We start from the raw sequence: 22653 nt of genomic DNA, 5'->3' as shown, positions 1-22653 counted from the left end.
TGATGATTAGTACATGAGGTAGCGACTGAGGAAGCTAAACATGGTCGAGAAAGAAATGTCAGATTGGGATTTGCAATAGTCCAAAAACTCACTTACATTTACGATTTTGAAAATTGAATTTTTAAAAGAACTTCAACCACTGGTGAAGGTTCTGGAACCTTGCCATCGTTCATGGGAATTAAAATGTAGCATACAGGTTACGGGGACTAAACGTGACCAGCATGCTTTGCTACTTACTTATAAAATCACGGTACAATGGGCATTTGTTTTAGTTTTTTGTTTAACGTCGTATTGATAGCCAGAGTCATTTAAGACCGTGCCAGGTTTTGGAGGTGAAGGAAAGCCAGAGTACCCGGAGAAAAACCACCGACCTACGGTCAGTACCTGGCAACTGCCCTACGAAGAAACATGTTATAGCAATTTTTGATACAAATTGAAAGTAAGATAGAACAGAGAAAAATGCTTAAATAAAGAAAGAATAAAACATATAGATACATAAATAAATAAATGAAAAAAAACAAACTGCATGATACAGCTGTTTCGTCCCAGTAAGTGGTTCTTTGACCCAAAAGTGTCGATACATAGGAGGTTGCGGTAAAGAACTCAAAATACGTCGAACAAATGGTAAAACCTGAGCGGTCGAGAATGTTTTTAAATGAACACCATCACATGAGTATAATCTGAACCACATCGTCATCATTTCAATTTCAAATTTATGAAATTGTGGCATTCAGATTGCGACAAGCTTCGGGGACTACATAATCGGAATAGAGAGGTGCAGTAGTCCCATGGTACAATAAATAAACTTAAGATATAATCATTCAAAATAATTTCTTATAAGTGACAAAAAATGCATGTATAACATCTAGTTATGTGACAGGGTTACCCTAACCCAAGTAACAGGTATATGGTGTAACATCCTCTCGGTTTGGTACCTAGTAGCTTGGATATCGGGAAACTATGGTGGCTGATTTCTGCCATTTCGTTGTTTCGTTCTGGCGCCCCGACAGAACGATAATCTTCGTCTTTTCGCCCCCGATAATTAGCGTTATGGCGCCGCGCCATAACGAAAAGACGCCACAACTCAACGCGAAATAACGAAAACGTGAAGCCGCTAATCAGCGGGGCGAGTTAATTCGCCCCGCTAATCAGCGTCTTTTCGCCCCGCCATAACGCTGTTTATCGTTTTGGCGCCCCGATAAACAGCGTCTTTTCGCCCCGACAAGACGATAATTATCGTCTTTTCGCCCCGCTGTTTATCGTTATGGCGCCCCGCAAATCATCGTCTTTTCGCCCCGCCATAACGCTGTTTATCGTTATGGCGCCCCGCTAATCATCGTCTTTTCGCCCCGCCATAACGCTGTTTATCGTTATGGCGCCCCGCTAAACATCGTCTTTTCGCCCCGCCATAACGCTGTTTATCGTTATGGCTCCCCGCTATTCATCGTCTTTTCGCCCCGCCATAACGCTGTTTATCGTTATGGCGCCCCGCTAAACATCGTCTTTTCGCCCCGCCATAACGCTGTTTATCGTTATGGCTCCCCGCTATTCATCGTCTTTTCGCCCCGCCATAACGCTGTTTATCGTTATGGCGCCCCGCTAAACATCGTCTTTTCGCCTTCCGGTATGCATGATATGCCCATGCTTGCTGTGGTGTATTAAACATGTTACGAGATATGAAGGGAAAGGTACGTATCAGAGTTTTGTGTTTTTATAGCATACATCATGCATTAAATTGTTTGTTGTTATGGTATACATTTCATTGTGTATGTTTTGTGTAGACTTATTAGTTTATAAATGGTGTAGATAAAATACAAATGGGTGATAAATAGAAGTGAGTCACATCAAATTTCAACAAGAAAACACAGGTACTCAGTAATTAATTTGTCTTCTATTCTTTATTCAAATTGATATATATGCATATCAAAGAGGAGCGCATAACCCAATGTTTATCAGAAACGCCCCCATTCAATTTCAAATAAGTAATACCGACAGCACAAGGAAAACATAATCCAAACTTAAAATCGATGAAACAAGGACAATATATTAACAATTTAAATATAGATTTGCAAGGAGACCCATGAAAAAAATATCAGGAGAATAGAACCATTTATTTAGGAGCCATGGTGGCCAAGTAGTTAAGGTGTCTCGACCAACTATCCCTCCAACTCTTCGTCATTAATTCGAGAACCATGTGGGACTGTTATAAGGTACATGTCGCAGGCTGGGGATTTTTGGCGGGTACTCCGACTTTCCTACACTTCAAAATCAGGAAACATAATTAAATAACCCTGGCTGTTAACAGGACGTAAAGCAAAATAAAACCAAACCAAGTGAAACCATTGGGTTGTTTCACCCGAGCTAGTCTACAAAAAATACACTGTATGTGCATGTCGCGTGTCCTGTCCATGAGCAGGATCATTTAACTTTACAGATTTTTTTTTTTTTTTTTATTATTATTTATTGCTACTAGTCATGAAATACCATTCCTTTAAATCGTTGCTAGTCATAAAGTATCGAATGGATTTGAAGCAATGCTCGGATAGGAGAAAATATTTTCCATAAATGATGACCCGTAATTTAATGCAAAATGAATAAAATGCAAATAAGATTGTGTCATTTGCCTATTTCCCCGTCCTAGATAGAACAAGCAGGGACAGAAGAACACTACCGACAAGCTCTTAGTGATATCTCGGACTGGTGCTGTGACCGCGGGCTTTCCACCTTGCCATACAGAAATATAGCGGACAGGGAAAGGCTTATACAAGCTTTATTGAAGAATGAAACAATATTAAGATATAATCATTATTGTAGATACCAAAAATTAGTATTGTATAACATGAACTCTTCTTTGGTACTTTCTTCCATGGTTTGGAGCTTATTTTGAAATTAGTACAGAAATGCATGGTTAACATTGAAACTATTAATATTGCTTACACCAAATGTATTTATTCTTATATCCATTGTTCCACAGCAACCACGACTACAACGAACATTTTTTTACACAGCGTACATTTTTTGTTATACAGGATTACATTTTTAACTAAGCAAGTTAGTTGAGTCATCTGATATTATCTAATAATATGTTTCACCCACTCATTTGACTGAAAGTCCACATATTAGAACATTTCTTTTCAAATTTCATGTACTTTAAGCCACTGCAAATATCACTCTTGGAAACTTTCGTCAAAGGTAACATTTATCAAAAATGTATCATAAAAATAAGATATACCCATCATAACGAAAACACTTTTTGTTTTCTGTATTAGTCAATCAAAATCAACGCACAAACGTCGTCGTCATTTTTATATCATGTATATGGCATGACAGCATAGATTTTAAGCCGATTCAAATTCTTGTTTCAGTTATAAATAAATAATAATGTACGTATACAGAGATTGACCAATTCCGAAAGGGACTCATCAGAGTCGGGAGGTTGCTTGATGCAGTCATGCTCGCACCGGATGATTTCAAGACTCTTTTCTGTAAACTTGGGAACAAACCACTATGATTTAGAAACCTCAAGCAAAATGTACAAGGTTCAGTTTAGTTTTGAGGGCTCAAACAAACGGAGCCTTGATAACCAGGCAATGTACTGTCTTGAAGCATTCCTGGCTGACTGTGAAGGTATTATATTTAAGAACGTGCTACAGGGTTTAGAAATCCATAAATTATATACTCCATCAATAACTTTACAAACTTATAGAAACCGGACAACTAGACAACACGACATTATGAACACGCTAAATAGCGGGCATAGAGTATTATATTGTCGGGGTAAAATCCTCGTATTGTCTAGTTGTCGGGTTGCTTACTTGGCATTATGTACTATTGAAAAATGCGTGTCTTCATAACTATATCATATCTGAAAAATTACTGTCGGGATTAATACAATATCATACTGCATTATAAAATATTTTGTCAATAGTGAGCTTTCAAAGAAGTGTTAACTTGCATTATTTCGTATGCATAGTCACCAGCAGTTGAATGTATTCATTGTGTTTATTATATAGGAGGGACCACTGGCGTTAGGTTGGAGGACGTACTGGCCTTTTGGACTGGTGCCTCCACTGTACCGCCTTATGATTCCCTAACAAGCTAGAAATAAGCTTCGGAAGTACTCAACAGTTCCCCACCGCATACACATGTGGTCTAGTGTTGTGCATTTGGTGGGGGTACTCGAATCCAGATGTCTTTTGCAATGACATGGTGAAAGCTATTCAGTGGTGTTGCGGTTTCCATCTTGCGTAGACTTTGAGATCAAAAGATGATGTTTGTGCAGTGACTTTTCTGAAAAAATCATGATATTATTAAGCTTACAAAACAAATAGTAATTTTGATTTTAAAATGTGATGGTTCGGTTTGGTTGGCTATTCAACTCGCCATTCGTCCGTGACCCGTGGCTCGTCCGTCCTTCCGTAAACAATTCTTGTTATCAATAATTGTCAACCTTGCAACCTACGCACGGAATATGATTTGCATGATTACGTTCTTGTGTTTAAAATGTTTGTGTTCCATCGGCATTATAAGAAAGAGCAAATACATGATTGTCATTTAAAATGATATGCCAGTACCTGTTTGATTTTACGGCTTAAAAATCGCTTATACTTTATAGTTTTATGATTTACCAAATTGTGAAATATGAGGGAAGACTACGACTTCTCCATTCGCCTGTCCATCCCATTTATAGTGTTCCTTAGTCCTATAGATAATAACACGGATGTAGCATGCGTTATCTTGAATTGCAAATGAATTGTCAGCCATTTGACAATTTTGCAATACATATGAGACATGTTTGAAAAGTGAATTGTTTGCAAGCTATTTCAATCCTAAATTGTAATATCCTTTTAAATTCTTTTAAAATTATCATATTTTCCCTTTGTTATCAGATTTCAGATTATTATATATTAGTCAAATTTTATTGTATGGTCCCTCCCCTATACAATCTTTGACCAATCTATTGCTTTAAACTCCAAATGTTCATTGCTTTAAATGTTGCAGTACTTGTTTTCATTGCATTAATGATAAGTAATGATTTATGATAGTAACAACCCAACGAGTGAGTATTCATTTCTTAAATGTCACTGGAAAATGGTACGTATTTCATGTGCAATAATCACCAATATAATTCATATATATAAGAACATTTGTTACAAGATAGAACAATCACAGAAAAAAAGATAATAAAAATGGTTCAGAAATTATTAACAAATTCTTTTGAGCTTGTCAATGGTTACGATTATCGGAAAAACATACTTTAAATTTGACAATTTACATTACGTTCAGTCGTTAACACCCTTTTTTGACGATAATGTTATTCATGTAGTACTGTACTCGATTACATTTTTTTGAAACTTAGCATAGCTAAAGTGAATAATTGAAACTGTACAATTGTACAAAAAAGGTTATCTGATAATATTATAAGGAATCTTCCTTTCGAACTCCCTATTTTCCAACATATGTGCAAACTATAATAGCTTTCGATCAATCAATATAGTATAAATTCAGCTATCATTTCGTAACAGACTGAAACTATTTTTTCTTTGTACACTTTTAAATGTAAACGCCGTACTCCATACCCTAAAGTACGTGACGAGAAATAACAATAACAATGAATTAAGGGCAGACTATGTGTGAAGGCTACTATGAGCAACATGTCCTTTTATTGACTAAACCAATTGTGAAGAAATAAGAACGGCTGTTGAAGCTGAATGTTTGTCGTACACATCCATGGTTCGTGTTTTTCGCATCAATGTAAAACTGCGAAGAACCGAATTTAATTCATCAAGTTCTAACAGCTCACTCCATTTTACTTTGAATACGGTACCTCATTACAGAATAAACTCACCTTTCGCACAAATAGTGCGAACGAAATGTTCAATATATAAATGGACATACCACAAACGAATAATGCTTTAACAATCCTACTAGTTGTTAGATATGATGACACCAGGCTTAACTGGTTTTTATCGCAATAATAACTCGGACTTTCCTTAAAATTGCCCGAAGAATTTTATCACCCAAATATTTTCAAAGTTGATATTTTATGGTTTCTGAGCATTTATGTTTGTGGTAATAATGACATTTTTTCAATCATTTGCATAATGCCAGGTAGGTTATAATTACTTTGCAAAATTTTTATTACTTTTTTTTTGCATGTGAAATACGGATGGGATATCAGTGTTTTATAAATATTTCCAAAAATCAAAATCAATAATTATCAATACATCTGTTAATGCGGGAATATATTTCGTAAACAAAATACATCAAGTGGAACTAGATTTTTCCCAGCAAGGTAATGCATGTTGCTTTAATTACCAAAGTTACATTGGATATACAAATGTATACATTACGATATTTTTCTTAAAGAAGTGTAGTTGCATGTAAAATACAAGAAATGTTGGTATACATATGAGTTCAGGCTAACTATAAGAATTTCGAACTGAAATTCACTTTTGCCTTCAAAACCTATTAGTATTTCTCTTCAAATATTTTGATTACTGTAAATATTATCCTTTATACGCTTTCTGTACGTAGACCTGATAGTGAGACAGAAAAAAGCACACTCAAATTTTGCTCTACTATGCCATTGTGTAGGCTATCTGTAGATTGTCTTAGTACCAGTAGTGAACTAGTTCTCCGCAGTTCCAGAGCTTCACTATATGTGGATGGCTTTCTAAGCCTGTTCTCATCCATATTCTGTTATAATACAGTGACTACTTCAGAATTAACTTGAACAGAAGTACAGAGTTCTTTCACTCCTTCGATGTCTTCATTACCCACCAGTATCTTGTAATCAACTGTGCCTACAACAATCAAAGCGACAAATAAATATGTACAGTTCATTAAGTTATACATGTTCATGACTTATTTGATTTTTAAAAATTGGTTTCGTCTGGCGCCTCCTAAATGTTTGCAATAAGAAACAAGTTGTGTGTTGCAGTTTATTTTACCATATGGCTTGACTGTATTCAATTCTCAATTCTCAACCATGAAGATTCTTTTGGTCTTTGGTGTCCTTCATGAGTCTCACAAAACATTATTTTATCTCATAAATGACCTGTTCTGTCATGTCATTATATTATAATTGATATCATAAAGCAAATATGTACAAGGTACACTGTATTATTTGCGTCACAGAATTCTTTGCGATGCGTTGGGGGTAAATCAAACGTAGCAAGGATTTGTCATTAGAAGCATCGCGTAATTTTCATTTTGGCGCTTTGTCTACCATCACCACGGCGATTCTTTGAAATATGGCTGTGTCAGTTTGAATGCAAATCAATCACAGGAGGTTAATGGATTTTATGTTTGCCGTTTTTTAATGAACATAGACTAGGGGAATGGCTGAGCATTAACTACGGATTTAGAAAAAGGAAAACTTTACGTGTGTTAATGTAACATTATATTTCCTTGTCACCCGGATTGCATTCACCTTGACTATAAATACAATCTACCAATCATTTAATTGTTAAATAGCATGGTGACATTAAAATCACTTTGTGCATACCGTCAAAACACGTGTGATGTCGCTCGAATGTCGTTGTAAACAGACACGACTATTTCGAAAAAAGAAACGAAATTGGAAGTTTGTACCTATAATTTCATTAATACTTACATATGTGAAGCTGATATGAAAGAAAACTAGACTTTTTCCCAATATTGTTTTAATCAAGAAACTTAATCTACCGCTACGTACAATGTATATTGACCTCGACCTCAAAATAATATCGCACATATTCCATACCTATTTACATACTGTACTTCAGATAGAAATGAAAAATAAGCTTTGATGTGAAAAAAATACCCGCATATTGCACGGTGAATGGCAAAACCAAATCGTTTCAGTTTGTCATAGCCATCGACATGTATAAGGTCATTCGGCCCTTCGGTGCATCTGTCTGCTACGAACACCGTCCGGGTCCAGTTCGCGCTGAAGAGTCAACACATTGCTCCTGAAGTGAAAAAAGCAAGCCAACTCAACATTTAGTCAAGTAGTGTTCAATGTTAATCACGTATTTCGTCGAATTAAACATCTCTATTGTACATGAAATGTCTGATATATTTAACATGTTATTTCATTTGCAATCTCTCTCTCAGCATGATTCAACTAAGGTATAATGCAGAATTTCAAGGTCAAGATGGCGACGATATAGCACTTGGATAATGGCATTTTGATCCATTTGATCCGTTTCAGTGCCTTTATGTTTTTCATATATTTCAAGGTCACTGTGTAGTGTTAAAAATGTAAATTTTCACGCCAAAGTTAGGGATGTTTCAGCTTCTTTAATATTTCACAAACATACTTGATATTTAACATCAATTGCGGTATTGTATAATAACTACCAAATGTATATCTGTGCATTGACCTTGGTCTTAATTCAAGTGCACATGCTTCGAATATGCTGAAGCATTTATATAACTTTCCCTATAACCAAAAGGCACAAACACTTCATATTGGGATCGATACTGGTAAATAAAGTTTTAGTCACTTTATTACAATTTATAGACGACGTCAATCGAAATGAAACAGGGATATCGCGTATGAGTATTAACTATAAATTTTTAAATGACGAGTACACGTATACCGGATACACATGTCACCTACATACACGTATACCGGATACACATGTCACCTACATACACGTATACCGGATACACATGTCACCTACATATACGTATACCGGGTACACATATCACACACATACACGTATACCGGATACACATGTCACATACACGTATACCGGGTACACATGTCACCTACATACACGTATACCGGGTACACATGTCACATACATACATGTATACCGGGTACACATGTCACCTACACGTATACTGGGTACACATGTCACCTACACGTATACCAGGTACACATGTCACCTACATATATTTATTACATTTTTACTAGTGAAATATCACTAGAGAAAAATATCATATTTAGTGAAAAATATCACTTTTGCTGATTTGACCAATCAAATTAATGATTAGAAAATACCAAAATAATTGACCAATCAGAAAGCCCGACATATATGTCAGCACCTGAACAGGGAGAGCTACTTTTTTTGTATGCAAACTTTCGCTGCAGGCCAAGTTAGCATACGGGGTAGGTTTTACGTTTTCGTTGATAAAACATGTTATAAACAGAATATCTAACAGTGTCTTCAGTAATACCAAATATATTTCACGAGTGGGGCTAATATTTTGATATTTTTCACCCGTGCTGCGCACTCGTGAAAAATATCAAAATATTAGCCCCACTCGTGAAATATATTTGGTATTACTGAAGACACTGTTAGATATCCTCTATATCATTGCTGACCCTTTTCATGAATATATGTGTGTGTACATAGTTTTAAGTGATGCAAATATCCATACTGTGAAGCCTCGTTTGCTTATTTTTTTAAAATAGAAACTCGATCAACAATACATACGACATATGCGAATGGCGGAAAATTGGTTGCTCATCACAAATGGCCGCAATTATTGTTTTTTTTATTAACGAATATGCGATAACAATTATAAATGCATCTGCGTTTTATACATTCCTATCAGGGCTTCATTATAAATCATACTGGAATAACTTATCCGAAGTGAGTATATGAACTGAATAAAATGACACTTTTCACCATGTATGTATTTTACCAAATAAGGAGGATACACTTACCTGTATAGCTTGAACTACTTCATCCGTTACCGCATGCTGACGACGAAGACCTAGTGATCTGAGTACCGATGTAGTTGTCTACAGCTGAAATAACAGCTTATAATTAATATTACATAAATATAAACGTGGCTTTATAAACTCACTATATATAACATGCAATGCTTTTTCTCGCAAACATGTCTTCTCAACTTTCATTCAAAATACATTAAAGATATAACATCCTCATAAAGAGGGAATCAATGATGTGGTAAAAAAAACAAATATTTAAAGCGTTGTCCAAATAGTCTGAACAACAAACATACAAACCTTATAGATACGTGATGTTGGTAGAAGAGAATAAGAATAATATCGGAGTACGTGTAGCCAGCAAAATGATATTCTCTAATTAGATCCTGTTCTGACAATGTTTAAGGAAAATTATCAGAAATTGTATTTAACAACATGTTACACTTTTTTACTGAATATAAATTATGATTTCAAAATGTAAAATTGAAAAAGCAACTTAACCGTATATTCGAACATATAGATAACAGCACAAGTGAACATAAGCGGTACAATGTGTACCAAACCATTTTAAAACTCACCTAAAAGGTTATTAAAGCTAAATAAAAAGGATACTAGTGGTATTGTCTCCGTTCAAAAGGCTGGTGTAACTGCTTTGCTCCGCCATCTTCTATGAAAGATTGCTCAGCGCATGACTAGCCGGAAGGCGCCATAACGATAAACAGCGTTATGGCGGGGCGAAAAGACGATGATTAGCGGGGCGCCATAACGATAAACAGCGTTATGGCGGGGCGAAAAGACGATGTTTAGCGGGGCGCCATAACGATAAACAGCGTTATGGCGGGGCGAAAAGACGATGATTAGCGGGGAGCCATAACGATAAACAGCGTTATGGCGGGGCGAAAAGACGATGATTAGCGGGGAGCCATAACGATAAACAGCGTTATGGCGGGGCGAAAAGGCGATGATTAGCGGGGCGCCATAACGATAAACAGCGTTATAGCGGGGCGAAAAGGCGATGATTAGCGGGGCGCCATAACGATAAACAGCGTTATGGCAGGGCGAAAAGACGATGTTTAGCGGGGCGCCATAACGATAAACAGCGGGGCGAAAAGACGATAATTATCGTCTTGTCGGGGCGAAAAGACGCTGTTTATCGGGGCGCCATAACGATAAACAGCGTTATGGCGGGGCGAAAAGACGCTGATTAGCGGGGCGAATTAACTCGCCCCGCTGATTAGCGGCTTCACGTTTTCGTTATATCGCGTTGAGTTGTGGCGTCTTTTCGTTATGGCGCGGCGCCATAACGCTAATTATCGGGGGCGAAAAGACGAAGATTATCGTTCTGTCGGGGCGCCAGAACGAAACAACGAAATGGCAGAAATCAGCCACCATAGGAAACAGCTCATTGGGTTGGTTCCAAGACCTCGGGGAACAACTGTATACAGTTGACTGGCGAGGAACATCCGCACGCGCACAAACTCCCGGATGTAAGCAGTAAGCTGCGAATTTGAATTCAGAAAGGTTCGGAGAAATCTTCTGTCAGTTTTTTTTGTTTGTATCTTATTGAAAACAGGGGCTTTGGATCAGGGTCACTTTTACTATTCCTAGTGGGGAACGGTAGGAGACATGTATACACAGTATGTTTTTAACCAATTTCCCAATGAATCTCAGCGGAATTAATAGACTTTATTTTTTATTTGTTTATTTTTATTTGTTTGTTTCCTTGTTTTGTTTGTTTGCTTGTTTTTTGTTTGTTTTGTTTTTGTTTTGCCATAATCATATAGAGTTCATTCTATGAAATAAAGCTTTGATGTTCCTAAAGTCGGAGACACGCCCAATATTCTAACTATATTTTTGAATACTTATTTTTCTATTCTGAATACGTTTATTGACGTAAACATCAGTACAATTTATTGAAATTCGAAAGCTTCGAGCAAACAGGTTTAATGTCGCGAAAAAAATCATTTTAATGAGAAGAAATCGCAGGGATAGTCCTCCTTGGGCATATCAATGCTGTTTCAGGATGTACCCGTCCGAGTTGTCATCATATACTTTAATGTATTCTTGATCTACGTAATGACCGACTTTTTTAACGTTCATGCTGCTATGAACACGACTGGAGCACACTCATATTTAGTATTTTCCGGGTTTCTTACGATTTTGATGTTACCATACCTAAAGCATGACAGAGATGTATATCATTTTAGTTATATGAACTTGGCGACATTTCGCATATCTGATTTTCTATCTTTAGAAATGATGTTATGTCATGATGGAAAATATACTATTACTACGAGCATGCGCAGACGAGTTGTTTTTGCACAAATAGAATGATGTCACAATAATAAATGATTACGAGTATATTGAGCATTTATCTGATCTTGGTACAACTCTTTAGCCATTTTCCTCATTTACATGTATATTACATGGCACACGTGTTTGTGCACCACATTCGATTGCGAAGTTTTTGTGTAATATATTTTACTGGTTTTGATCATAAACTCAATTTCTAGTCTTGCATGTGACCATAGTGTAAATACTCGAGTTATATTGGCCGCGTCTATCTTCACGACAACTACAAAGCACCTACATTGCTCGCCATGCCTTGCTCTATTTTGTTTGTCTCTGCGGTCACGTAATGTCTAAATATTCAAGTGGGGACACCCAGTGATAGCGTTTTCATGTAATATATGGACTTTCTGTGCAAATATGATAATTATTCTATCATGCTTATGAAAAAATATTAGTGCAAAAATAAAATATAATATAAAGATAAATTGCTGCGCAATTGATATTTGTTGTTCGAATGAAGAAAAAAACCTTTAATTAACATTTCTGATTGGCTACCAGCATCCCAGTGTCGGTGTCTTCACATACGTACGAGTATCATTATCACATTCTTAGTTTCACTTCGAATTCTAGTTAATCTGTTAATGCCTTTACACTGCCGTACATCTGGTCTTGGAATAGAGTGTAATGGCGCGGGATGAAGAATCAGGAGTTATTTATTTCAAGGCCGTGACATAAATAAGTAAACGAAAAGTAGTTAAATCGTACATGGATTTCAATACTACATGTATATGATCGACATCCTAAATGAAAATCATAACTGGCCAATTTTGATGTCATCATATGGGCCCAGAAGATATGTCAATATACATGCGAGACGACACACAGCGACAGCGTTTTAATGTAATTTATGGACTGTCTGTAGAAGTATGATATTCATCCCATCGCAGTTTAGCACAGTTATGTGTGTGAGAGGCAGTTGACCACATCATACTTTTGACGTCTACAGCTAAATTAACGATATACAAAGCTTGATTACGTTACATGATCGACACGACTTAATTTAGATAACACCTGGTCAATGTAAAACCTACCCGTAATTGTGGGTAAATATCAAGCGGATGTTTCTAATTTCAAGAGAAACAACTATATTTTGAATTATTTGAATGAAAACAAATATGTACCTAATCCACACATATTGCGAATAGGCACGCAATTCAATCTATAATAGAAAGCTAACCAAAGAGTGCTGGTGTACTCGACTGTGCACATTGACATGAACCATACATACTTGTGTAAACCAATCTATCCATAGTAATATATAATTTCCGTATATACCTTTAACCTATCTGTTGAAAGGTGACACCCGGAATATGCAAATAATTTTTCACATAAACCATAAAGAACTGACTTTTTTGCACTTTTGTCCTACATTTTGTAGATTCACCTGATTTCAGGACAAAGTGTGCATATTCATACTTAAGATACTATTATCAATGATATAGTTGAATATTAGTTTTAAAATTACCGAACACAAATACACCATAACACAGGAAATAGCCTTGTGAATCGATAGAGAGATACAAAAGGAGGAGTTTGCTGTCATCAATGTTGTATCTATTTAGTATACTAAAACGTTATTGATATGAAGTCATTAAAATGCTCCCTGGTCATTAAATGTTTTCTGGTCATTAGAATGCTCTCTTGTTATCAAAATGTTCTCTGGTGATTAAAAGGCTCTCTTGTCATTAAAATGTTCTCGGGTCACCAAAATTCTCTCTAGTCATTAAAATGTTTTCCAGTCATTAAAATATTTTCTAGCCATTAAAATGTTCTCCGGTCATTAAAATGTTTTTTAGTCATTAAAATGCTCTCTGTCATTAAAATGTTCTCTGGTTATTAAAATTCTCTCTGTCATTAAAATGTTGCTCTCTAGTCATTAAAATGTGACTGGCCATTAAAATGCTCTCTAGTCATTAAAACAGAATGAGTTTGTTTACATATCTAGATAAGTGTACAATTACTACAATTGAACAGAAACGGTATGCCATCGCTTTGTTGCATAGAAGAGGAACAACAAGTCATGTCCAATATGTTAGTTTATAAATCTCTATTAAGAAAATTATATGGATTTTGTAAACTGGAATTCTCAATCTGGACTTACAAATGTCAAAAATGCGACTCGACTTCACGCTTTCAAAGTCTGCATTAAACTCTCCTAACCCAGGTTTATGACCTCAATAATGTCCATTATCTTCACCAAAGTGCCCTTAAGTTGACTTAATTACGAAGCGTGGATGAAACTTTAAGTGAAATGCTTTTAAAGAAAAATTACGATAAAAACATCACATTATTTGTCTATTACTCAGTAAAGCATTTGTATTTTTGTTGTGATATAAACCATTTTTTTTTTTAAAGATTATTGTACTTTTTTCAATGAAAACTTTTATATTACCAACTCAAGAAGACGACAAATTTCAAGAAACGTAAACAATTCCACATATTCGTCAATTGTGTAATCAAGCACTCAATGCAAACGCATCACTTCACCGAGTCTTTTTATTTCAAACCTAAGACAAAATTTCATAACTCAAAGCACTATCTCTTCGACGGAATGTTTATTCATTAGTCCAATGTGAAATATACAACCAGGAAAGCGTTCAATTTTTCTGAAACGTCAGGCAGTGTGTGTCGGAGTAATTTGTAAAGTACAGTTTGTCTGATACAGCGAGCAGTGTGTGTCGGTGGGTACAATACAGTTTGTCTGATACAGCGAGCAGTGTGTGTCGGAGGGTACAGTACAGTTTGTCTGATACAGCGAGCAGTGTGTGTCGGAGGGTACAGTACAGTTGGTCTGATACAGCGAGCAGTGTGTGTCGGAGGGTGCAGTACAGTTTGTCTGATACAGCGAGCAGTGTGTGTCGGAGGGTACAGTACAGTTTGTGTGATACAGCGAGCACCGTGTGTATCCGAGGGTACAGTACAGTTTGTGTGATACAGCGAACAGTGTGTGTCGGAGGGTACAATATAGTTTGTATGATACAGCGAGCAGTGTGTGTCGGAGTGTACAGTACAGTTTGTCTGATACAGCGAGCAGTGTGTGTCGGAGGGTACAGTACAGTTTGTATGATACAGCGAGCAGTGTGTGTCGGAGGGTACAGTACAGTTTGTATGATACAGCGAGCAGTGTGTGTCGGAGGGTACAATACAGTTTGTCTGATACAGCGAGCAGTGTGTGTCGGAGTGTACAATACAGTTTGTCTGATACAGCGAGCAGTGTGTGTCGGAGGGTACAGTACAGTTTGTCTGATACAGCGAGCAGTGTGTGTCGGAGTGTACAGTACAGTTTTGTGATACAGCGAGCAGTGTGTGTCGGAGGGTACAGTACAGTTTGTCTGATACAGCGAGCAGTGTGTGTCGGAGGGTACAGTACAGTTTGTCTGATACAGCGAGCAGTGTGTGTCGGAGGGTACAGTACAGTTTGTCTGATACAGCGAGCAGTGTGTGTCGGAGGGTACAGTACAGTTTGTCTGATACAGCGAGCAGTGTGTGTCGGAGGGTACAGTACAGTTTGTCTGATACAGCGAGCAGTGTGTGTCGGAGGGTACAGTACAGTTTGTCTGATACAGCGAGCAGTGTGTGTCGGAGGGTACAGTACAGTTTGTCTGATACAGCGAGCAGTGTGTGTCGGAGGGTACAGTACAGTTTGTCTGATACAGCGAGCAGTGTGTGTCGGAGGGTACAGTACAGTTTGTCTGATACAGCGAGCAGTGTGTGTCGGAGGGTACAGTACAGTTTGTCTGATACAGCGAGCAGCGTGTGTCGGAGGGTACAATACAGTTGTTCTCCTGATACAGCAAGCAGTGTGTGTCGGAGGGTACAGTACAGTTTGTCTGATACAGCAAGCAGTGCGTGTCGGAGGGTACATAAAAGTGTGCTTGGTACATAAGGTATCGTTAGAAGAGTTTAGTGACAATACATTCCGTTTTAAATAATACAATGGCAGTATATGTCTGACGGTGTTTATTCTTAAAAATAACACGAAAATTAGAACCATTGTTTACACACAAACAATGGAACCCGAAAATGTCACTTACCAATCGAAAGTTCGTGTTAGAATATGATATAGATTATAAACTGTCTTTGAGTATTTGTTTACAAAGAAATAGTCCTTGTAGCTGTTGATTTGCAAATACGCCATAGGGAAATGGACGTCACGGATCGAGGGTAACAATCCGATAGACAGAGCACTCCTTTTGATTGATCTTCAGGGACATCTCCGAAGGGATACCTAGTCCCTGCAATTAAAAATAAACATTTAAAAATGACGATAAGACAAATATGTTGGTGCCACGGATATATAACCACATTCTATGGCCCAAAATAGTATCTTAAAACATGTTTTGAAAGAATTATCTGATGTTGATACACTCGTGAAGTGAATTTCAAATCAGGCTTTTTATATTGACAGCCATACATTTTCCTTTGGTAGATCAAGCATGCAGGTTCTAGTCCAACCCAGGTGTGACCATATCTTATTTCACTATGCAAAGTTCTTGGTATTACTTGAATAAATGTTACACTTCGTTGGAAGTGTTTATTGCCACTAGATCATATAAACGCGATATGCTTCATAGGGAAATATAAAAGTTTAACTAGGCAACCACACCCCTAATGACGCCCTCCGAACGTCAATTTTAAGTCAATATTTGGTAGTATGAAACGCTTATTTTGGTATGAAATACGTTTTATTACCTCTTGATGGAATAAGAAAAAAAGCCCACTTACGATAAGCTATAACATGGTAAATTGACATAATTATCATAAATCATATAGCACTAGACGGCTGGTGAACTTTAAACCATTGACTTTTCCTTCAAAATTAACACATACAATGCATCACGCTTTCGCAAAGTTGACGACTGATCCAGCATACGACAATGGAACATTAGAGATATGTATGTGCGAAAAACAGCAGACAGTTACTCATCCAAGATTCACTCATTCATTCTGAAAGATTTCTTGGCATGATAAAAAAAGATCTGATTTTTTTTTTTAGAAATTCCTCGACCATTGACCTCGACTCTATGTGTTCAGTCAAAATATGATTGGTGCATGCGCAGAGACTGACAACCAATACGTCGTTTTATTATGAATATCCTCACTAATGGACACCATAGTCATATCGTAAATATCGTCGATTTATTGTTCAATATGATTGCCTTGCTCATTCTAGCGTGAATTTATAATTAGTTTAATATATGTTCATGATTTGTTTTTCATTTTTCCGTACGTCGTTGCAAACTTTTCAAAGGCTAAAATCAAATAATGGTCGATTTACATAAATTTTCATGTACAATGACGTTTTTCCTCAACATTTATAGAAACGTTGATACAATCCAGTGACAAAACTGAAACAGATGTTTAATACATCATTATTCAAAGAATGATACACAGAATATATAGCGATTATATCATGATATTCCTCGATTCCTCTTTGAAGCATTAAAATTCTGAACTCTCACTGGTAATTTGATAGAAAGGTTGTTCACCTTGAAGATGAGGACGTCACAGAACATTCAATTTTATGTCTCATATGACCGAGGTTGCTTATGTTATAAAAACACCTCCGAATTAAATGGTCAAGAAACTAATAGAGCTTGACAGTAGGATTGTCATACATATGATCAGAATCTAGGTACATAACAACAAAAAACGTTATTAAATTAGATGAAAACAGCCTCAGAGGTTTTCTCCAATAATGAGTCTATTTTGAGAGAAAGCCGGAGAAAGTTGGACCCTGACCTTAGTACACTTAATATAACTGAGCCTTGGTACAGCGTTACAGTGCGTAAGCCGAGTGATTACTAGTGATCTGACACGGGCTAAGCTTTCTATAACACTATATCCATTACCTGGTATTCACTCAACCCTAACAACACTGTCAACTCACCTTGATAATATGTCTACCTACCTGTAGTAACCGGCGTATCCTATATCCTCTGTGCTGGAGATACCTAACCCGCCTGTACGGTCCCTTGCGTTCCTGTATCCCATGTTTTCCCCGCTTCCATCAACAACACGTTGGAAATTTCCATCACGCAATCGAATAACCTTCATAATGTCCAATCTCGACTTCTGGAGTGTTTTCATGAAGCTCGTCAACATCTTCCTTGGTTTGATATTCCTGTTGTCTTTATATCTTAGTGTTCTGTGGTTAGCGCTTAATCTGCCACGTTCGTGGTTTTTAATACGAGTGTTTCTGCCTCTTGTAAGGTCTGGTTGCGGCCTGTTCTCTGCAATTCCAGCCAATCGTTCATCAATACCTAAAAGCATTTGCTTGCGTTTTCCCGCTCTTTCTTTGTCAGCCCAAGAGGACGTTTTAGATGTAGAAACTCTTTTAACATTTTCTCTGTTATCCTTGTTACCTGGTGTTTTATCCTTTTGTGCACTGGCCTTTGTCGTCCTGAAGTCTTCGTCTGATGTAAAGCTGCTTTCTATATCATTCTTTCCAGATCCTTCGTCTACTGTGGAACTCCTTTCTGTGCTAACATTGTCAGTCATTGTTCCTTCATTTGATGAAAAATCCTGTTCTGTACTATCTACTCTGTCCGATTCTGGTTTAGAAGTTGAACCTTTTTCCTCATTTTCCTCGTTAGCTTTTGAATTTTCGTCTGATTCTGACCCTTCTCTTCCACTGCTTGATCCAGAGCTTTTGTCCGAAGTTGAACTCTTTTCCCCGCTTTCAGCGTCGGACACATCATCACTTTCATCGTCAGAGTTAGAGCTTTCGTCTGATTCTGACCCTTCTCTTCCACTGCTTGATATTGAGCTTTTGTCCGAAGTTGAACTTCTTCCCCCGCTTTCAGCATCCGATACATCATCCTTTTCATCGTCAGATTCAGAACTTTTGTCTGATTCTGACGATTCTGACCCTTTTACACTTTCGCTGCCTGATTTAGATCCTTTCTTTGATGTAGAACCACTTTCTCTACTTTCATTGTCAGATTGGGAACCTCCACTTGAAGTTGGACTCTTTTCCCCACTGTCATCGTCAGAGTTAGAACTATCGTCTGATGATAAACCATTGTCTCCACTTTCATCACCAGATTTAGAGCCTTCGTCTGATTCTGACCCTTCTCCGCTCTCACTGCCTGATTTAGATCCTTTCTCAGCAGTTGAACCACTCTTTCTGCTTTTATTGGCAGATTGGGATCCTCCGCCTGAAGTTGAACTATTCTCTCCACTTGCATTGTCTGATTTAGAGCTTTCGTCTGAAGTTGAGCCCTTTTCTTCACTTTTATCGTTAGAGTTAAAGCCTTCGCCAGATGCTGAAGCTGAAACCTTATTTCCACTTTCATTGTCAGAAATAGACATTTTCTCTGATGATGAATCCCTGTCGTTACCTTCCTCGGTCGATTTGTCTGATGTTGAATCCCTCTCCCCACTGCCGTCGTCAGATTTGGGGCCTTTGTATGATTTTGAATCCATTTCGTCATTTTCATTGTCATCGTCGACAGGTTTACTGTCAGCATAGTTTGTGTCGGCTTGGAAACGACCCACTCGTTTTTCTGCACTCTTTTTGTCACTAGAGCCGTGGTCGTCATTATCTTTCGATTTATTCATGTTTTTTCCTTGAAGACTAGATTCTTCTGCGCTTCTATCACTTGCTTTCACATCAATACCGCTAGGACTTTTTACATCTGTTTCTTGGTCATCCTCTTGTCCAAGTTCCGCTGTACTAGTGTCATTTCCATTCTGTTTCGGTTGGCTTTTTTTCCTTTGATCCTTGTTATTAATGTCACTGCTTTTCTTGCCTTCAAAACGTTTTTGGGGACGTGTTTTGGCTGATTTTTTCGATGGTCTTGATGGAGCCCTGCTACTTGTATATCCTCTGAAATTCGATTTGCTGAATGGTTTATCCGAAATTCCGCTTTTACGGGCATGCAAAAGTTTCAGTTCAATTCGTTGGTCCCGTCCCATTGAGCGCCTCCGTTCCCTTTTTACTGTACATATAAAGACGCACCTTATACACCACCGTCTTATGCTAATTTCACTTGTCCACAAAAGTCTAAGACACGTCTTCTGGGAGTTACACGGTGGGCATGGTAACCATCTGATCAGTGAATTGTATCCCACGCTCCTCCCTCTGACGGAAGTAAACTTTGCATCTAAGTGAAAGTAAAATACGGAAAATGTAAAATTTTATTTTGGGTGATACTGAGCGTATCAATTTATATATTACAGTTTACATAAATGGTTGGCATTCTATGTTAGAAATTAAAGAAGATATAAACCCTCAAAAAGTAAACATTAAAAAAAACATCGTACAAAGGGTGGTAACTCACTCTGACTAAGATTTGATGCCAGTTAATATTACCGACACCAGCGATTTCAAACTTTCGTTTTGAAGTTTTGTCGTTTTTTATACAGTTTGTTCGAGAAAAATAAATTTAAAGCAAAATTATAAAAGAATTCATGGTCGAGTTCAAAATTTGCATTTAAAAACTATTGATAAATCAAACTTGTCAAAATTGTCGAATTTGAACAGCTGTTCCGCCTGAATGAATAAAACCCTAGGGTGATACTGTATATATATGTATATATACCACGCATCAACATATCGCTATACTAAATGATTTTGCCTCTAGCTGAAATCAAATCATCTCCTACAAAGCTTCACTTAAACTCTCCTTTTTTTCATTTTCAGATCAATATAAAGTGAAGCATAGAAAAGTGAGGAATATTTGAGTTATTTTCGGCTCTATTACCGACAAAGGGCCAGAAATATCAATCATATCACTAATTAATGATAACCATAATCAGACCTTAATAGTTTTATAGGTATTTCATGATCAAAAGTTTATGAAGAAATAAATACAATATTACTGATTAGATTTAAAACGAGGAAACAAATAACTCTTGACTTTTTACCAACGATCACTCCCTTTGTAATGACACGAATATGAAACAATGTATTAAACAATATAAAAATATTTAATAACTGGTTATTATAACACTTTTGATATTATATATATATTCATAAATATTCATTTACTTACCGGTTACAATTGCAGTAGCTGACAAAACCAAGAAAATGAGAAGTGGTTTCATTTTTTCCTATTACTGAAACATGACACCCTTCCTCTTGTTCTAACAGCTATTAGAAACAATTCTAACATATTTTCGAATATTTAAGTTACGTTAGTTAGGCTTTTATTTAACTTTTCTGATCACGCTTTGCCGTGATCGCAATCTCAATCCGTCAACATAAACAAGAGGTCCTGATATCCAGTATAGCATAAAACGTGTCTAGTCTGAACGTGATAGCATTTGTATACATATCCCATTCAAATAGCATCCGTCAATATGTCAGAGGGACTTTATACAGCTAAGGCAAAATAAGGGCTGACAATTAAAAAAGAAAGAGATATAAAAATAATTTAATAAATATAACTGTCAAAGAATATTTAATTACTTTTTAACATAAATACATATATTAACTTCAGTATTATCTTAAGATATAATATCAGGAAGTAGCATGTTCATAAGCATTGAAAGATCATAAATGATGTTACTTTCAATGTCTTTTTCGTTGACTCCAAATTTACGGTTTCCCTAAAAGTTTTAAGAAAGAGAATATGTTTTCGAAATTAAGAATTGGGTCATAACATTTTATTGAGTTTCATTCAACATATCCATTGTTGTTTATTAGTTTCCTGCAAAATAAATGAGTTTTGATTCAAACTTTTGAAACCATGAAAATTGGAACCAGCGAAAAACAACGAGAGAAAAAACCCCGAAAATAACAAGTCTTAGTAAAAAGAGGGGAAACGTATGTTAAATGTTGAGCAACCTTGCCTTTTGTTATCATATTATTTTTGACATAATGATAGACGATTTTGCTATCATTACACCTAAGACAAAAATATTATAGTAACACAAATGACAAAGGAACAGTTTTAGGACTCGTGGCCTGACCGGGCCTTGAACTCACGATCGACAGCACATAACCACCTAGCAAGATATACCAGCAGATTATGTCACTGTCCCTAAGTGAGAAGAATTGTGACATTGATAACACTTAGGGCCAGTGACATAATCTGCGGGTATATCTTAGCATGTGTCCATTTTTATGTCAAGGTATTCCCGTAAGAAATTAAAGATGAAGTCTTCAGACTTCCTCATCATTGGCTGAATCATAATTTATTTCATGACTATTGGCATAAATCATATTATATCGTTCAGCGATTTTATTTAACACTTTAATCTTAATTAATTAATTTCTATATTTATGATTGGTTCTGTTGAATATGTTTGACGCAAATAACTGTTTTAATTTTTATCTTAATTGATTCATTATCTATATGTATGATTGGTTTTGTTAAATATTTTTGACGCGAATAACTGTTTTTATTTTTCATTAAATATTCACAGAGGTGATTACGTTGACGGGAAACTATAAAATCAGTGACGAATTTAATCAATCAACATGCGATGCAAACTTAATGCGTCTTTTAATTATTTAATTAACCAAACTGGTGTATAGATAGCTAGATGAAAACGTGAGATGTATGCATCATCACTTATGCCATACTGCACCCTGTAAGTACAAGAGTGTTATGAAACAATCCCCGTATTGTTTTTCATTGTTATTAATATATCTCTTAAGTTAGTTTCGTATTTATATATAA

General features: G+C 36.6%; 2 protein-coding genes and 1 long non-coding RNA gene across 3 annotated transcripts; 1 reads left to right on the top strand and 2 right to left on the bottom strand.

Moving 5' to 3' along the window:
* Nucleotides 1-6103: 6103 nt before the first annotated feature.
* On the bottom strand, nt 6104-10421 carry LOC117335339. Its single transcript, XR_004534326.1, has 5 exons — nt 10283-10421; nt 9971-10061; nt 9665-9748; nt 7808-7955; nt 6104-6806 (listed from the first exon to the last, which is right to left on the bottom strand). It is a non-coding gene; the product is annotated as an uncharacterized LOC117335339 (long non-coding RNA).
* A 536-nt stretch (nt 10422-10957) lies between these two features.
* On the top strand, nt 10958-15954 carry LOC117336572 (dynein heavy chain-like). The gene is made up of 2 exons (XM_033897182.1): nt 10958-11079; nt 14913-15954. Exons 1-2 carry the CDS (start codon nt 10958-10960, stop codon nt 15952-15954), a joined length of 1164 nt encoding a protein of 387 aa, XP_033753073.1.
* Nucleotides 15955-15967: 13 nt separating this feature from the next.
* LOC117336570 (dentin sialophosphoprotein-like) lies at nt 15968-19942 on the bottom strand. Its single transcript, XM_033897181.1, has 2 exons — nt 17934-19942; nt 15968-16257 (listed from the first exon to the last, which is right to left on the bottom strand). Exons 1-2 carry the CDS (start codon nt 19940-19942, stop codon nt 16251-16253), a joined length of 2016 nt encoding a protein of 671 aa, XP_033753072.1. The 3' UTR covers nt 15968-16250.
* Nucleotides 19943-22653: the final 2711 nt, after the last annotated feature.

The sequence above is a fragment of the Pecten maximus genome, chromosome 10, assembly GCF_902652985.1.
Source record: "Pecten maximus chromosome 10, xPecMax1.1, whole genome shotgun sequence".
NCBI classification, from domain to species: Eukaryota; Metazoa; Mollusca; class Bivalvia; order Pectinida; family Pectinidae; genus Pecten; species Pecten maximus.
Note: the sequence above shows the minus strand (reverse complement) of the source record. Positions and strands in the feature narration are given on the sequence as shown.